Source organism: Rhyacophila brunnea, unplaced genomic scaffold (genome assembly GCF_057557595.1).
Source record: "Rhyacophila brunnea isolate RB1 unplaced genomic scaffold, BYU_Rbru_1.0 scaffold_9, whole genome shotgun sequence".
NCBI lineage: Eukaryota > Metazoa > Arthropoda > Insecta > Trichoptera > Rhyacophilidae > Rhyacophila > Rhyacophila brunnea.
In genome coordinates this window covers 6,328,582-6,348,267 of record NW_028233361.1, presented here as the reverse complement: position 1 = coordinate 6,348,267, position 19,686 = coordinate 6,328,582, and the positions used below count along the sequence as shown (strand labels likewise).

Here is a 19,686-nt window from a genome sequence, read left to right as displayed (position 1 = left end):
TCTTGCCACACCCTTGTTAGGTCGCTATACTCAAATTCAAATCAATACAACATTAGGTAGGTACTTACTTAAAATTCTTTATTTTTTGAAATCTGAATTATTTTTAACTACAGATTGACACATGTAGAACAGATAGATAGAAGAAGAGATATTTGCTGAATATTAAAAATATAGTTTGGCTGGGTAATACGTATCTATCTCTTTAATATTGGTCCTGAAAATACCTACAAGATTTGACTTGGATTGATCTCACAACTAGCAAATTATTATTTTTCGATTTAAGAATGATTATGCAATTAAAGCTAGCGTTTAAATCTATTATTTTATCTTTCTCTGTGGTACCTAGCGACCCCGCGAGTCATCACTGCACGCAACTGCAATCAAACATGGAATTATTCTGTTTCCCACACCGGTGACGGTTTCGCATGGGAAATCTCTCACGACTATTTTCACATTTTATAGCAGGAGAATAAGATTCATGAGAACCCTTGGTTGCGTTTGTTTTCATCAGTTTGACTCTCATATTTAGGCAGGGATTCCAATTATTACCGATAAGAATGTGTATTTTATTTCCTGGAATCTACAACGAGTTGACTTTCCCAGACGAAACTTTATGATACTATGTAAATAATTATGGGAAGCAAACCATATACAGGTTTCAGGTGTTTTATCTATTATGTAGGTACCACAATTAACTAATTATACGTACAAGTGACCAAAGAGGTCAAAGGTGACCTTCCACTGTGCCTAAAGTGCAAATTGTTCAACCAGTGTGTGCTTCCCGTGATCACATATGCGTGTGAAACATGGACCCTAAGTAAAAGAGAGATCCAGAAGCTTAGAGTAGCAAAACGTGGTATGGAGAGGTGCATGCTGGGCATAACGCGAAAGGACAAAAAGAAGAATGAGTGGATAAGGAAGCAGACAAGGGTTTGCGATGTAATAGAGTTTATTAAAAGCCTTAAATGGAGATGGGCTGGACACATAGCTCGAAGAAGAGACAATAGTTGGACAAATCTAGTCATCCAGTGGTATCCAAGAAGTACAAAACGTCCGCAAGGTAGACCTAGAGGCAGCTGGATCGATGAAATGATAAAGTTCTGGGGAAGTACGTGGCAACGCAATGCACAGGACCGTGAGAAGTGGAAGCAGCTTGAAGAGGCCTTCATCCAGCAGTGGATAGATTCAGGCTGATGATGATGATGACGTACAAGGTGCACACAGAATTCCTCATTTTCGACTTTGGTCATCGACATTGGTCATCGACTGATGACCAATGTTGCCTCTAATGTGTGCGCGTGTGCTTGCGCACATCTACCAAAATATCTCCGCACACATGTTTTCATCCCCCGCACAGTCCTCACACAAAATATTGTAAAAGAAAGTTTCAAGAAGGGATCACCATATCCATCCCGTTCTATTGCATGCCAAATTATACGAAAAAAAGATACGTATTTTAGTGTTTAGCAATGACCACCTATGTGCCGGGTCCTCTTCATTTCCTTTGACATGTTTCAACTTGCAAGAAACATTGTCAGTACAGTCTCATGGTAGTCCTTATTGTGTAAACATCACAGTTCATACAATAATTTTTAAACGGTAAAAGTGTTCGTGCCAAATAGTGCAGTGTTTTTTACTTAAAATATTTATAATACAAAACTAATAATTAATAACTACAGGTGTGTTCAGTGCACGTAACAAACAACTCAAGTGAACAATACAATTGCTTGCCTGTGCAAGCATAATGTATAGTACAATTATTATACTTATTAATTATTATAGAAAACTTATCCGCTAAAAATGTCAAAAAGGAGTGGATGTGATATTTCAAATGCGATCATTAAGAAGAAATCCTGCGATACATTTAAATTGGAATGGCTCTCTGACAAGATATTCATAATCATGTATCTAAATACGCAGATATTCCCGAGTATTATGCGTTCGAATTCGTCGAACTTTTACTTAAATTTTAAACTTTGTCATTAAAAAAGAAATTGTATGTGTATGTTGGGGGGGGGGGGTGTAAATTTACCGCACTGGATGAAACCAACCCTGCACAGATGCGTTGATGATCCGCACAAACAATATAAAAATTAGAGGGAACGTTCCTGATGACTCATAACAGAGTTGCGCCTACGACAATAATGAGGATTTGAGGTAGGAAGGAAATATAGAGATGAGGGCAACCATAATTGCCCCAACCAATGTATATTATTATTTATTACACATTCATCATTACCAAAAGTATTTATTATTATTATTTTCGTTTGTAATACCTAATAATCATTTACCTCCGCCCAATAACCAGTATTCGTCACTGAATAATTTCGTTTAATATTAATATTAAATAAGTACCGTTTATCACTATAAACGGTACTTAATTTAATCATTAATCAATCAATTAAAACTGTGAATTGAAAATTATTATTTATATCATTGGATCGAAGCCGCGCCATAATGCAAGGCCAACGCGAACAGCGGCATTGCTGCATCGTGAAAATGACTTAAATAACCTTATCGTATGAAAAAAAATGAATTTCCACCACAACCTCGTTCGCGTTATCATCAACTCTCGATCACCTGGTCGACTCACCTGTTCGCACTTAGAACGAACCGAAGACTATAACTTACCGTCAAATATGGTCCACAAACTTTGCATAAATATGCAATAATAAATATATAAATTTATTATAAAATTTTATTATTCAACGAATAAGGTACAAGATTTGAGAATGTAACATTCTATATATTGAGCACACATATGATTTGAACCGTTCTTGTCAGACAGCAAAACAGAAACCGATAGCCAATATTGTAACGCAATTTGATAAGCATTTCATAAGAGTTACTAGTTAATAATTACAAGATAAAAAGAACTTTTTATATACAACGTTTTTAATTTTTCTGTTGAATCATATAAAATTGACTTGACTAGCTTAAACGATCAAAAAAAATGTACTTCATAGAAATAATAGTGAAATGTCATTTTGGCATTCATATTGATTTCCATAGTAACGCACGTATATATTAATAATTTAGTTGCTAGGACCCCAGATCCCTAGCAACCAATAATGGTGTCGAAATAACTTTTCATATAAAACAGAATTAACTGAAAATGAATTCAAAGTTGGCTAAAAGTATTTAAAAAATGCATTGGCATCGTGTTCTGATATATTCTAAAAGTTTCAAATGTCTATCTAGTCGGGAAGTTAGTTAAAAATCGATTGCAAGATTTGTACCGGATAAACAACCACGGGACAAATAAGAATACGACCTAATAAAAACATTGTAAAAATTGACTATTAGATAGAATGCCGGAAGCTTAATTGGCAAAATACACTAGCGCCAATCCAGCTATACCTAAATCTAAATCCATGTTTCTAAAATGGATTTTTTCTAGTAGGTGTTAGGCATGAGATGTTTTCAAGTCATGTATGTTCAATAAATAACTTGTTAAGTTTACTGTCGATTTTTGATTAATTATTTAAAATAAACATAGCATTATAAAGATTTTTTCATGTCTGAACGATGATGTTCCACTAAGTCTTGTGGTTGCGAGCACCCTCTCATTTTCATTAACTTTAATTTACTTAAGAGCGTACATAAGTGAAACGGCAAATAATTTTCAACAGTATATGGGACGTAATTTCGGCCGCGTTGCCAGTCGGAGAGTGATTGTCGACCTGTGAGCACGTCAATTTGTTTTGTGATGGCGTCGGAGGAGTATATTCTTAAATCATGTAAAGATGACTAAAAAGCGTTCCGCATGTACTTGAAAAAGAAAAAATGTCAATGAATATACTATTATTATTACGAATATAATAATAAACATAACATTAAAAGGACGCATGTTGAATTTTTATCGGTTTGCGTCATTTGCACAATCCGCGCATCGCCTAGTCACAATCTTTTTAGACCATGCCTCAGCTGAGGTATAGCCTTAATTGTTATTGAGAAAATATTATTGGATGGATAATTCAATGTATTGGTAGATTATTTGTATCACCTTTTGAATTTGTTTTGATAAATGAATGTCGTATAAAGATTATTTAGTTGAAAATGTTCATCTGAGGCGGACGAAACCGGGCCATATATAGATAATTAATGAAAGTACTAAAAATAAATTATTAAATTAATTGAATAATATCGAATAATATCTATACTTACTTAATATAATTTAAAGTGTAAGTATAGATTTTTAATATAATTTTTAAACAATTATTTATTTATTTAGAAAGGAGTATTATGGCATTACAACGATTGGCCAATGCGCCATAAAACATAATAAATACAAAATTATAAAAATATCTTAATTACAAATAACAACTAATATAACAAGAAAGTAGAAAAAAACAGCATATGTTTATGTAAATATTAAAGAAACATGATAATATATATAATTATAAATTTAACCTATTTAACACGTCCACAAACATTAATAGTTAATAAAAAATAAATCAATTTTTATGGTGCCATCAAATAAGTTAATCGCACGATACACAGCATCATGAAACATAACATCTGTCCTGCGTCGATGTATCTTGAAGACCGTAGAGTTACGAGTGATATTGGTGGGAACATGAAAATTAATATTTGCCAATATATACGAATTGTAAATGAACCCACGAAGAATTAGTAAAAATAAATGCTTTAAAATAACAGTCACTCTTCGAGTAGACAGGGTTTGCATTGATAGTATGCGCAGAAGAAAACGAGTCGGGAAATTCATTTTATTATCGTTATCATAAGGAAAGAACCCGTATGTTCTTAGGTAAGTAGAGAAATCTAAGAAATCTATTTTGGACTCGATCTAACTTAATTGTGTGGATCAACCTATTAGGACTCCAAATAATGCTGGCATATTCAAGAATACTCAACACAAATGATACGTATAATGTACGTAGCACTCGGACGTTTTCGAAAGATTTTGAAACCCTCAAAACATCACATAATAAACACATTTCAGATACCTAGTATTAATTTAATATTAGCAAATTCGTTTACTTTACAGTCAGAGGAGTACTGGTTTACACTTACCTAATCTCGATTAAAATAATATAGCACAATGCACTGTGAAATGGAAATAACAAAAATGTTTTCTTGTAACATTTTATTGGTGTGTTTTATTAATATTCTATTATATTATTAGTAGATATTATTATTTAATTTACAAACATGAGTTTTAAGATAATAGTGCGATTGCACCAACTTACACAAATTATGTGCGTAGGTATCAATGACAATGCGTCTTTTGCGGGTCTAGGACGATTTGGCACCGCGAACTGGACTCGGGCGATTGGCCTCCGGTTATTGGCCGCCGGTACATCGGACGCCGGCCCAATTGGCCTCCGGGACGATCGGCCGCCGATACAATCGAACGCCGGCCCAATTGGACACCGGCCCAATTGGCCGCCGGGAGATTGGACGCCGCACGGTTGAATTAAATGCGCAAAGGAAAAGACGTACGTAACGACTTGGTAGAGAAAGTAGACACGACACTTTAATATGCACCACCATCTTTAAATTAATAAAGTCTGAGCACAACTTTTTGCGCAAGCAACCAGTGGTTCACTGCCATATTATTTATTGATAACGTACTTGCAAGCAGAGTTTGGTATTCTATAATGACTGAAGAGTATACATAAGTTATTTGTTATTGTCGTTTAGAATCGACTGTCACATTGACAAACGTCCTAGTGTATTATGATATGATTACATACAGAATAAATTTTCTTACTTTGATCGTCACTTCCAATTATTAATAACACATAACCAGTAAATCAGATGAACTCCAAGGTCTCCAAGATACGTTAAAATAATCTGGAAGAAATCTGAAACTGAGAATACTCCGACAAGTGAACACGACAGACGCGTCAGTATGAGCACTCTATAGACAATGACAGGCAATGACAGGTCATCCATAGACAACGGGAGGGGCGAAAAGTAGGACCAGTCGTGTAATGTATCGGCTTCCTTCATCAGTGGGCAATGGTCTTTTGAGATCGGACATGCTCATCAAAAACATATGAAGATAAACGGGTATTAAACCGGCTCTCACATCAAAACTCGTCTTGTTCGCAACGTGTTGAATACGCCGATGTAACGTCTTCGTTATTCACAAAACACACGTTGCCAAATGCAGCTCCGCAGATTGGTCGAATGCGACTTTTTAATTTGAAAAAAAAACATCTACTGTTACAATCGGCAAGTTACATGCTTCACGGGCTGCGATCGAAGACGCCAGAACGCATACAAACACCTACGAATTGGTCATTTCTATACCGGCTCGCCGATCGCTGCATCCAAATATCTATACGTTTCGAGAGTTACGTGCGACTGACGCTAGGTAGATGACAGATGTACGTGGTCTTCATATGCAACACCGGATCGACGTTCTTCGTTTCACGCCTTTTTTGTAATTGTTACTGTTTCTGAAAACTGGACATTTCGGCGTCCCGAAGCTGTGCTTGAGGACAACGGCATAGGCTACCTAAAAACGGGACGTATGGTCACGTTAGCTATGCCTAACTAGATTAAATGACATTTTTCAAATGACAGTTTTAATTTATATACCGGATAGTAATTTGAAATACTCAATTATGATAAAAACTTTATTTTGTCCCTTGAAAAATCAACCAATCCAACTAGCAAGAAAATAATAACAGAAAACCACCATCCGAATCTATTTAGCATGGCTCCCACAAGGGGGGCTGACAGGGCTGTGGCCTAGGGGCCCGGGCTCAGGGGAGGCCCGGCGTGGCGAGTCGACCAGATAAATGGGACACATCTTAAATTTGCTCTAAAGGTAAAAAAGTCGCATGTGGTGCTATTTTACTTCGTTAAAAAATCACTAAAAATACACTGAATTTTATTTTACCTCGAACACCATTTGACAACGCCACTGTAGTGCGACAGACTGCCTCTAACCTAAGCGATGGGTAGGGGCGCTAAAGATCCTGGATTGGGGGCCATGCTATTTAGTCAACGAAAAAAAACGTTATCGTGTATCGGGACATCGCAAGATCACTCCGTGTCTAAGTAGGTACAGCCTTAAATCTTGTATAATTCATTGGGTAAAAAACAGTTTAGTTAAAAAATAAAATTGCGTAGTACCTGTTGAATTAATATAGAACATAACAAGTAATACTTACCTGACTACATCTTATTAATTTTTACATATTAATTGACTAATTTACTTCGCAGTGCTTGTCGTACGAATTTGTAATGTTGACAAGCTAATCTGAATAATAATTAGAAGTGCGGGCTAGTTTTTGAGAATATTGTATTACTTACAAGAACAACTTGTCAAGCTCTGTCCGCTGTCACTTTCTTTGATGTAATTATTGCAAATGAGCGCTAAATGGATGATTTATCTCCGAGCTGATCGCCCGGATTAAGCACCTGTTGCCTCACAAATCGTCAGGTGAAAATTGGTCAATCTAGTTGAACGTTATCCAACAGTTTATTATTTTTTGCATTTATTTCATGTTAAGGTTTATTGTTTTACCATAGCTTGCTTCTATGGGTTTTTATATTACTATTAATTATACATATTATTACGTCACAACTCACAGCAATAGGCATAGATTCTTACATATCACCACTCTCTTTAGATTAATAAAGCCTGAGCATAACTTTTTCCACAAGCAACGAGTGGTCCACTTTTCAGCTGTTAAAATCAGATCCCAGATTGCTTGACATATTGATTCCCCCTTTCTCGTTTCAAATTGAATTATAAAAATTCTCAAATCAAATATATTAACTATCAGTGTTATTTATAAATAATATACATTACTTTTATTCATCAGCTGTCAAAGTCAGACCAGTCCTTCACACAAAAACCGGTGGTAATATCGATTTCCTAAAAATATGTAGCGATCTATGCATTACATTTGTAGATGGTGTGTTAATGCTAGTGTATTATTTATCATGTAACTCATCTATCCAAATCAAACCATTCCCTGTATGAACACGACAGACGCGTCAGTATGAGCACTCTATAGGACAATGACAGGTCATCCGTAGACAACAGCGGGAGGGGTGGAAAAAGTAGGACCAGTCGTTGTGAATGTATCGGCTTTCTACTTGAGTCGGCAATGTACATATACATGTTCCATTTTGAATAGTGTTGAAGAACATAATAATTAATTATTGTCGTGTCCGGCAAATTGTACGTAAGCACTTGTACGAATGCATTATGACCGTGAAAATGTATTCAAATAATAGATGGCGGAATAGCATTGAGACCGAATGACAAATTCTTTGTCCAACATTATTTTCAACGAGCGGTAGAGTAAATAAATGCTTTATAACTTTGCACTTTTTTTGCTCTTTTTAGTACACTGATACGGTTCTTTGCCTGATTACCTCGCACACAATTAGATCAAATGATATTCACTTGTATTAATACAATATGTAGTAATAAAAAAATATTTAAAGAATATATTACTTACATCCTGGAGCAGGGGTGCAAAGTTATGAAATGTCAACTCTAATAATTTGTACGCATTTTAGAAAACATCAGATATCTATGAAATACAATAATATAATGTAGGTACATATACGAGTAGGTATAGTTTCAATATTGCAATGGGTAAAAGATTTGATGTCCTCATTGGAAGAAGCGATTCGCAGCTCTGCGATGAATGTGATATTTTGGAGGACATAGTACATATTATAGCAGTAGGTACAATGCGTCAAATATGAACGTACAGCTGCGAACTGCGGATATCTTTGAAAATGTCGACGAGTTGAAAGGTGTCTTGGCGGTGGACAAGGCGAAAGCGCTTGGCAAAATTGTTAACTTCTTTAACAGAATTGGATTGAGAACCTGATCTGCAAATCCCCTTCTAGAAGAGAAAAGGCGATGTGACAGCGAGTCGCGGTCAAAGCCTCGGTAAAACCATAAAAAAATAGTTTCAATATTAAATTAATTTTAACTCTTTTTTTAATTACATATTAGGTACCAGATTTTCCATGTTCGATCCTAAGCGAAGTATATAGACCTCCACAGAGTGGAAGTTGTATTATTAAAAAAAATTGAAAGGGTAACACATTTTTATTGTTTTCTCCCATACTGGTAATTTTTGTATCAACATTTACTTGGGAACTCTTAAAGTTTTCAACAAGTCTGAATGTATAATGAAAATATACCTACATAGTTGGCTAATACATTGCATAGGTATTTAACTCAAAACACAAAAAAATGTGACTATCATTGTTTTCTCCCGATACCCTTCAATGTACATATTTAGATGTTTTTGCTGTACAATATTAATATTTCAAAGATATGTTTATATCTAGAGTCTGTCTTCTATAAACTGTCGTGCGGTTTCCTCCCGCTTCAGCATCTTAACACTGCATCCCCTCTCGTTCCCTCCCATTGAAAAGTTGCAACAGTCGAACGCGATGGCACAATGCTTTCCGTCCGCAAACGACGTAACGTGGACGCCAACTTATAGAAGACAGACTCTATATTTATTGGTAGATAGGTACGTCTGTTTTTACAACGTTTTTCTTAGCTCGTATTCTTATTTGTCCGGTACAAATCTTGCAATCGATTTTTAACTAACTTGCCGACTAGCTAGACATTTGAAACTTTTAGAATATATCAGAACGCGATGCCAATGCATTTTTTTTAAAATAATTTAGCCATCTTTAAGTAGAATTGAATTCATTTTTAGTTAATTCTGTTTTGTATGAAAAGTTATTTCGATACCATTATTGGTTGCTAGGGAGCCCTAGCAACTAATTTATTAAATAATATATACGTGCGTTACTATGGAAATTTATTAAATGACATTTCATTATTCAGTATTTCTATCAAGTACAAATTTTTTTGATCGTTTAAGCTAGTCAAGTCAAGTTTATATGATTCAACAGAAAAATTTAAAAACGTTGTATATAAAAAGTTCTTTTTATCTTGTAATTATTTTATGTGTTTCACGAATATCGGTATTAATACCGGTATTCAATCGGAAATACCGAAATACCGGTATTGGTATTTTCAATCCCCAAACCTACACAATGTCATTACTGGACTTAATCATTATCTGCATACATTCATTGCAATGATTAAAACTATTGTACCGGTATCTCTCTAGTACCCGGAACATTCCGGCAAATGTTTGCTTGCGTGTGTTTTCCAATTGTTTTTTTTCTAGCCATATATTTTGATTGAGACGTCATGCATCAGTAAACAACAAGTCAAGTGTTTTTATTGCCAGAAGTTTTTGCTCCAAAGTATTGTAAAACCAGTTTCATGAAAAAATTCAGATTATGTTGATTGTTAGTGTTACTACACCCATGGAGGAATGTGTTTTTTTTTTAATAATCATTAATTCAAGTCAGAAGAGGTAGGTACCTATGTCACATTGATAACAAAAAAAATATATGTACTACATGCATAATCGCAATGTTATATTGGTATGAGGAAGTCTAATAATTATATCATTATTGTATAGCATATGTGGATCGCGTACCTCCACTATTCACCAGTTGCACGGGGTGGAAGTAGGCTGTTAAGACTTGACATAAATAGTGCACATTAATCGATGATCACAATCACAATTACGTGATGAAGCTGGGTTCACGGCCCGAAAAAGTCATGTCGGCGGTACGGCGCCCCGACGGATCGTTCACCAATAGCTCTGAAGAGTCCGCCACAGTCCTGTCGGATGCTCTTATCCCGCAGGACAACGAGTCGCTCGACACTGACAACGACCGATTTCAGTAGCTTCGCGTCTATGCGCTGCTCCCCTTAAACACTCCGCGATCCGCAGCCACTACCATGTCCGAACTAGGGATCATGTTTGGCAGCCTCCCGGCCCAATTGGTCATGGAGATCTGGTAGCAACCGAGGCCAACTTTGCGGCATTTGAGAAATTTGCAGCGTCGTCCCGACTCTTCTGTAGACTCAATGACTCATCTATTTCAATTCGTGACACTTAGTATGCGGGTACACTAAGACAAAAATTTTCTTTCTTAACTTTCTTCTTTAAGCACTACGGTGCATGGTTGCAGCATCAGTCCCGTGCGGCTCCGTCTCGGGACAGAATGAGCACTTAAAATCACTTCTTTCAGACACGTTTAAAGCGTCATAGAAAGTGGCCGTGCATATCCACGGCTGTGAATATATGGCGGGTGGTGGTGGGCACTTTAACGTAATATGTTCTATCAGTAACAATAATAATAATTATATTCATTGACATGTTTTCTTTTTCAAGTAAATTAGTAACGTTTTTAGTCATCTTTACACGATTTAAGAATAATTGATACGCTCGTCGCCATCACGAAACAAATTGACGTCTTCCCAGCTCGGCGTTCTCTCTCTGAATGCCAGCGAGTCCAACATTTCGTCGCGCCTATAGTTGAAAATTATTTGCCGTTTCACTGGTGTCTTAAACCCTGCGTAAACCAAACCATAATACATTATGTACGCTAGTTAGTTTTTTAAATTCAATTAAACCTTGCGTAAACCAAATCATAATAGATTACGTACGCTACGGGTGCTTCGACAAAAATAGTGCACACTTTTTCAGTCATATTTACTTATTCCTTACTCATTTTCGTTGAATTATAATCACATAATATGGCATTGATTTGTTTTTTTTTTAATTTAGCCCTGCCTAAGCCATCCATAATCGCTATAAAATATTGTTATATCTATAAAATATCTAAAATTCTGTATGTTTTAATGGCATACTATTAGATGTTTTATAGATAAACGAATGTTTTTTGACTATTTGGTATATACCTACCTACTATGTATTGGCAGGGTTTAATTGAATTTTGAAAACTAAATCTACACACTGAGGTCTTAAGTTCAATGAAAACAATTAGGTTTGGCTGACAAAGTTTAGTATGCACTATTTATGTCGGATCTTAACAGCCTACCTCCACCCTTCGCCACTAGTTGTCCCTACGTAATATTTACATTTTAATATAATTTATTTTCAGACCACCGATATGTCGCCTCGGTTAAACATGGGTCCATCTGCCTTTTTAAAAAAAAAAAAAAAAACCCATTTGAAGACCTATTAAAACCCATTGAAGACAGATTTAAAAGGAGAAAATTGTAGCCAGAAACTAGTAGGTACAACTTTTTTATTGTAATGTTTAATTTCAATATATTTAACACTTGTGAAACACTATACAGCTAAGTAAGCAGGGGAATTAAGAGGATTTAAAAAATATCTATAAATGAAAAATAAAACAATTTTACTGAAGACAAACAGCACCAAATTGACGCTAGAATCACTTGGTCAACAGAGGCGTCAAATTAGAAATATTTTTTATTTCAAGTCAAAGATAAACTTTTAAAGATAAACTTTTAAAGATAGACAATATTCTAAAAAAATGTTAAAAATGTGAGAGGACCCTATCTTAGTATTACATATATTTTATGGTCATATTTATTATTAATTTAGTTAATTAAGTTTTATATGTTTTGTCGTAGAAATTTTTGACTTATTCATAGTTTTAATATTTTTTTATATTTATTTTAAAAAACATCGATTTTATAAAAATATAAATGTGTATAACTTGAAATCCTTTTTATTAATATGACATCTTATTTAGGTATGGTCCCAATTATTTATAAAATCTATGGTCCCAATATTGAAGCTCGTTTTTGGCCGCCATTTTACCAAGATGACGTCGTTTACCCAGGGATGACAGACTTGAAATTCGTAATCAGCAAAGTCAGGATCAATCAAAAAACCTTTGTCCTTCGACAAAACCAAGTCATGCTACGTTTGTATGTCCTGGCAACCAGACTACAGGGGGAGACCTGTGTCCTGCAGCAGGCATAAACCAGATGCAAATGACGAATGACGATGTTGGAGGATTTGTTGTTATCAGCAAATCGGCAAAGTAAAGCGTTTTATTGGAATTCCAAAATGAGTCATCGACAGGTCAAGTGTGTTGGCAAACCACGCAACCAAGTCAGATGACTATTAGTATTACTTAGCAAGAATTATTATTTTATTCCAAGATTTCAATAACAGATTAGAATTTTATAATATTAGAAATAATATGTAAACGCCTCGCAGAAATGCAGTAGAACTAGTTTTGATAATAACGTATTTACACTGCAATCATTCATATGTGGAACCCAGAGGCAAAGTGTCGGCTTTGACAAATTTGGCTTTTATGTAAAGATGTTAAAGACAACTTTCTTCTATAGATAAACACTAATAATTATTGTATGTAAATGATCCAGGTGCACACACAGAAAAAATAGTTATGTGGAGGTCTATTTTGAAGAAATATGCATAATTTAATTTTTATTGTGGCGACGTGTATTAATGAATCGATGTACGAGGGTGGGTCAATAAGTCCTTAGAAAAGCCGACAGGTGGCGCGAATTGTACTGTAAGCGGTTTGTTTTCATGCAGCGGCACTACCGATTCAGTATGCTGCGAAGTTTCAATCAGATCGGTCGGGTTGTTGTGTGTTTCTCGTACATTTAAAAAAAAAAATTGCTTGTAGAAAATGGAAAAATGGAAAATGGAGAAAATTGAGTTAAGAGCCGTTATTAAACATTTTAATATAAAAGGGTTAACAGCAAAGGAAATAAAAAATGAGTTGGATTTAGTTCACGGCATATCTGCTCCTTCACTTGCAACTATTTATAACTGGTTAAATGAATTTAAACGTGGTCGTACATCAACAAAGAATGAACCACGCTCAGGACGTCCTGTAGAGGTGACTACACTAGAAATGATCAATAAAATCCACGATATGGTGTTAAGTGACCGAAGATTAAAGTTGAGTGAGATAATTGAGGTTACAGGGATCTCAAAAGGTAGCGTCATTTCTATTTTACATGACAAATTGGGCATGAAAAGTATTTCTGCAAGATGGGTGCCGCGTTTGCTCACAGTCGACAATAAACGCAATAGGGTGGTGGCCTCTAAAGCCCTGTTGTCGCTCATGCAACGCAATCCGGATGATTTTTTCCGTCGCTTTGTGACTGTAGATGAAACATGGATACACCACTATACTCCCGAGACGAAAGAACAGTCAAAGCAGTGGATTGCGAAGGCAAACCATGTCCAAAGAAGGCGAAAACCGTAAAATCAGCTGGTAAGGTTATGGCTACTGTATTTTGGGATGCACGTGAAATTATTTTCGTTGACTATTTGGAAAAAGGAAAAACAATAACAGGGGATTATTATGCATCTTTATTGGACCAGCTAAAAAACAAAATTGAAGAAAAACGGCCTCATTTAAACAGGAAAAAAATCCTCTTTCATCAGGACAATGCCCGTGTTCACACATGTTTACGATCAATGGCTAAAATTGAAGAATTGAAGTTCGAATTGGTCGACCACCCACCGTATTCGCCAGATTTAGCCCCCAGTGACTTTTTCCTTTTCCCAAACTTAAAAAAATGGCTAAGTGGACAACGTTTTTTTTTAAATGAAGAAGTCATCGATCGGACAAATGCTTATTTTGAGGACCTTCCGAAAACTTATTTTTCTGACGGTTTAAAATAATTGAGAAACGTCTAACCAAGTGTATTGAGCTCCAAGGAGATTATGTTGAGAAATTAAAAAAAAAATACAAAAATAAAAACTGTTTTAATGCTTTTTTCTAAGGAATTATTGACCCACCCTCGTATTATCTTTAACCCACTATCATACAATATAACCGCCAACAATATCCTGATGTGACTGAAATGTTGTGGTTTAGAATATTGTCATAGTCAGTTCATTGATGTCATTGCACATGATCGAACTGCTTATCATGTCACGACATAAACATTTGATACTTTTCCTTACATCGATATTAATATGAGAATGCGACAAGTCTAACGTTTGACGAGTTTATGAACTTGGAGGCCTGAGGCACTGACTGATTTTGACCCCCCCCCCGACCATAAAAAGTAATAGAAACACCAAAAATTCTAACTACCAGCTTCAATAATAATTGGATATGGCAGTGACACGTAATAATTTTTGTGGTTATTTTTTTGTGGACAAGTGCGTATCTGTTTGAGTGGTATGTTATAGTTTCTTTTGGTGTCAGTTGAAGGGATTTTGTCATGCTTTGGGTAATATTATTAATAATTATATTCAATGTGTGAGCAATGCGCGTATTTATAAGGCTATACTTCAGCTGAGGCATGGTCTAAAAAGATTGTGACTAGGCGATGCGCGGATTGTGCAAATGACGCTGCCGAACGAAATATAATTTGTCATAAAAATTCAACATGCGTCTTTTTAATGTTATGTTTATTATTATATTCGTAATAATAAAAGTAAGATTCATTGACATGTTTTCTTTTTCAAGTACCTACATGCGGAACGTTTTTTAGTCATCTTTACACGATTTAAGAATATATTCCTCCAACGCCATCACAAAACAAATTGACGTGCTCACACCTCTACTGTCAGTCTCCGATTGGCGACGACTGCGAAATTTCGTTCCACCTACTGTTGAAACTTAGTTGCCGTTTCACTTATGTATGCTCTTAATATTAGGGTAGAATTTAATAATAATTGTAAGACTGGTTTGAACTGTTTCAAGGCCCCTTTTTAATTTCTCTGAAGAATCGATTGTGTCATCTGCGTAAAAAACCATCATTGCCACGTCTACGGGCGGAACATTGGGAAATGCACAGATCGAATTATAATAGGTATGTGTCACATACCTATAGGTACCTACTTAAAACTAGTAAATCAAAAAGTTGTGATTTGATGGATGATGATTAACTGATTCTGGATGCAGAAGCTACTCCTTATTAGCTGAGTGAATGATCAATATTATGTGAGTCATTTGTTATGTTTACCTTTACTAGCAGACATGCATGGCATAAACTCAATGGTTTTCATACTGTTATGTCTCGCGGCGCCCCTTTTGACCAGTGGGCCTAGGCTATAAGATTATATAAAGAAGCATAATAATGTCCTATCCAAGCGAGCGAAGCCGGTCCTTGTCATTATTAAATTGTGTGGCAATAGCAATTACTACATAAGTATTAGGTACCTAGTATTATAGTTTATTTATTTGAATCAATAGCAATGAATGACAGTCAACACCATTCGTGTGATTTAAGACGTTTTGTACGAAGTTTTATGTGGAAATATTCTTTCGTCAACTATATTAAAATCACTTTATACTTATCTACTTTTTTATTTTTAAACCAAATGCCGTTTTCAAATTCACACACTTGTTTAAACAATACCGGCAACGTATTGCTAGTGCTGCTGCATATATATCTTCGAATATGCCAAAAAATATTGTATTTCTGGAAAGAAATGGATGGATGGGTCAGGTAATATAATTCAAAGACAGGTATTTGTGCAATATAGTATTTATATTTTTCAGTTCGGTGTATTTTTTTAGAACTGATATAGTATCAAACTACAATTCGATTGATATGAGAATTTTTTGCTTCGCACAATCAAAGGTGCAAAATATAGAGTTGTTAATTTTTCAATTGTGTCTATATTACAAAAGTATTAAATCATAATTAAAGCAATTTCATTTTCATAATAATAATTAATTTTAAAACAATATGAAGAAGAGAAAAACATAAAATTCTTTTTTCTACTTACAATATTTACAATTATCTTAATTATAATAAACTTACAAAAAGATTAAAATTCTTTAAAAACAGTTTTAAAATAAAAAACAATCACAGAACAAAATGTTTAAAGCATTTGTATTTAGTTTCATCCGAAATATATTCAATTACTGTGATGGAAAATAAATCAAGTGAATTTCAAATAAATCGTTTACTTTATGGTTGATAAAGTAGCCAGTTAAAAAAAATATACATTGGTCGGTTTCTGAGGATTAAAAATTAAACATTTTGTTTTCAATTTTGAAAATAAATAATAGGGAAGTGAAAATCGATATTTGAGACGTATTATAATGTAATAGATCTATTAAAAATTATAAAACAAGTAACATTGCGATTATTAACAGGTACTAAATAAATTCACAGCCCTGTCGATTGCATTTGATTTTAATTTTCACACAATTCTAATGGAATTATCAATATATTCTTAAACGTAATTCAATAAAAGGCAATCGACAGCGGCCAATGTATTTACCAATCGCACTATATGAAATTATATGTTCAAAAGATTTCCCCCAAGACTTACTTATATCGTATGAGTAAATCTTGGGGCACAAGTAATAAAGAATATTATAGTATTATTAATTATTAATTATAGGAATCGATACAAAGAGATTAACGAAGAATGGGAAATATTATGAGATCCATCCATATCTCTTGCAAACATTCAAACAACAGAGTTACAATGCAGAGAATAATAATATAAAACCCTAATTTAGAGTTTACGGGTCAGATGCATGAATGTCGTAATTACGTTAACCGACAAGACAAGTTAATAATTAAGCTTGACTTTTAGTTAAACGATACATAATACGACAATGTCGCTTTTGCGATCGAAAGTAAGTAATATTATATTATTATAATTTACACAAATGGGAAGTTAAAAAGAAAAATGCACAATATAAACAACATGCATAATTATAAATTCTGAGGTTAATATACAATTTACGGTTGCGTTAAGTTGTTTAATTGAATAAATAACGCAGATAGAGTGGCCCTTAAGCATCATAATTACAATGACTGCATCTCACCCTTAATCTCGTTCTACAACAAAAAAATGTTTTGTCCGGAATCATAATTCAAAATGGTTAATTATACTATTATAATCTCTGCATTGTTTTCCAACCTTTCATTCCATGTAATTAATTAAGCGCCTTGAGTTCACATTCAAATTGCATAATTGTTTATATTCAAAATTACTATCAAAAGACGAGATCGGCTATAGGACAAACAATATACGATAATGAAAAATAAGTATTATTGTTAAAAACACAAGCGAATGTTATTTTTTTACAAATCTCCATCCGCACTGTTAAATGCTTATGATACCCGAGCATGGATGATGATGATGATGAATGATGACGAGAAACGAGGATTACGGACACAGCCTTTTCAGTATTTCCGTCAAATTATATTTAACGACACTTAGATAATCCGCGTTAACCCGGATTAACTTGTAAGTGTAATTTGACAAAAAATAATAAATAGACTTTACAAGTAATCCGAAAAGTAAAAATGTAAAAACATTTCACATGATAATTCTTCCAAATGTTTTAGTTACATTTAAATTAATGTCACTTTAACTGGGATTGAATAATCATATTTGGTGGATGTAGTGTAGTAGTCGGTAAAGAAGATTTCTTCTCGAATAGTTTTGATTGTCTTGTCATATGGCTGCGAAGGGATGCCCCGTTCCGTTGATGATGATGATGATGAGTTTTGATGAATTAAATATAAACGATTTACTTTATAAATGACAGTTCTTTATTTTATAATATATTATTAATTATTTTCACTCTCCTCAACACGACACCAGCCTGTCTAGTTGTGATGTTTTGTCTGGGCTCTGTAACAAAAGAGAAAGATATTCATTAGAATTATTGTCAAAATAAACAGAGCAATCTACCTATATATACCTCTACCGATACATAGAAACAAGACATTGTGATTAGTGTCCGGTAAATTGTACGAACACGGTCAGCCGTATCACAGTTCACCACACATGAGATCACTCATGTCGAAATAAAACATTTAAAAAAATACGTAATAAAAACCATATGAATACAAGGGAAGACAATAAAATGTGGGTAATTTAGAAATACAATCGCATTTATATAAAATTATATTAGCAAGTAGGTGCTTATTGAATCTTATAAAATGGTTACATTGCTGTCTGCCATGCTTTGACAGCTCACGGTGAAATGTAATATGCACAATGTACATGTAACCGATCTACTATCTCCAATATTCACAAATGTCTCTCTATGGAAATTCTGGGCAGTATTGACCTGTGTCCCCCTGATAATCATCTTAGAAATAGAGAGCATAAGTTGTTTATTCTACCAAGGTGCAGAACCAACCTGCCACTGGTAATGCCAATTGGGAGGGCGATAACTATGTTCAACCAAATTGCTTCGGGTATTGATATATTCTACCTACGTGAGGATTAGTATAATAGGTGGACGTTGTCCTATAAATTCTTAAAATAGGGTCTGCTTAACTCATTTGGTGTACTTCCTTGTACATACCTAATTAATATATAAATATATATATATATATATTGTATTTACACTTTTCTACTGTTTAATAACTTAGTACTGATCTCTCTTTTTTATGTACCTAATACTATTTTACTATAATATGTATTTGTTTCTAAATGTCATGTGGTGAATTTGTAATGTTCACTATAATAATATGTAAAAAAATAAATAAAATTTGAAAAGCTACGAATATTATGGTTTTCGCTGGCAAATCAAACACGCTATAGGAACCACCGTACTCTCGTGACGCGATCATGTAATTCAATAAACATAAATGCATCTATTGCACAAAAATGTTGCCATTTGTCATGTTTACATTACATTTAAACACATGTCGTATTTTAATACTGGACTCGTGCACATCATCCGTTTAATTTACTCGACATATCGGGCTGTGATATGACTTCCCCCATTTATTTAGCGCGTGCATTAAGGTCCCGAAGTTGTTTGATAAAAACTAATATCCATATTATCAAAGACCCTTTTTTATTATTCAGACACAATGTCACCGTGTGTGAGCTTACAAAACGTCCCGTGTGAATAAAAAGAAGTCAA

General features: G+C 34.4%; 1 protein-coding gene across 1 annotated transcript in view; it reads right to left on the bottom strand.

The window, feature by feature from the left end:
* Positions 1-16,314: 16,314 nt before the first annotated feature.
* emc (Basic helix-loop-helix domain-containing extra-macrochaetae) overlaps positions 16,315-19,686 on the bottom strand; it is a 50,635-nt gene continuing 47,263 nt past the window's right edge. The window contains exon 2 of the mRNA XM_085959478.1: positions 16,315-18,437. Within this exon, the coding sequence (XP_085815604.1) occupies positions 18,393-18,437 (45 nt within the window). The 3' untranslated portion in view covers positions 16,315-18,392. The remainder of the gene's footprint in view (positions 18,438-19,686) is intronic.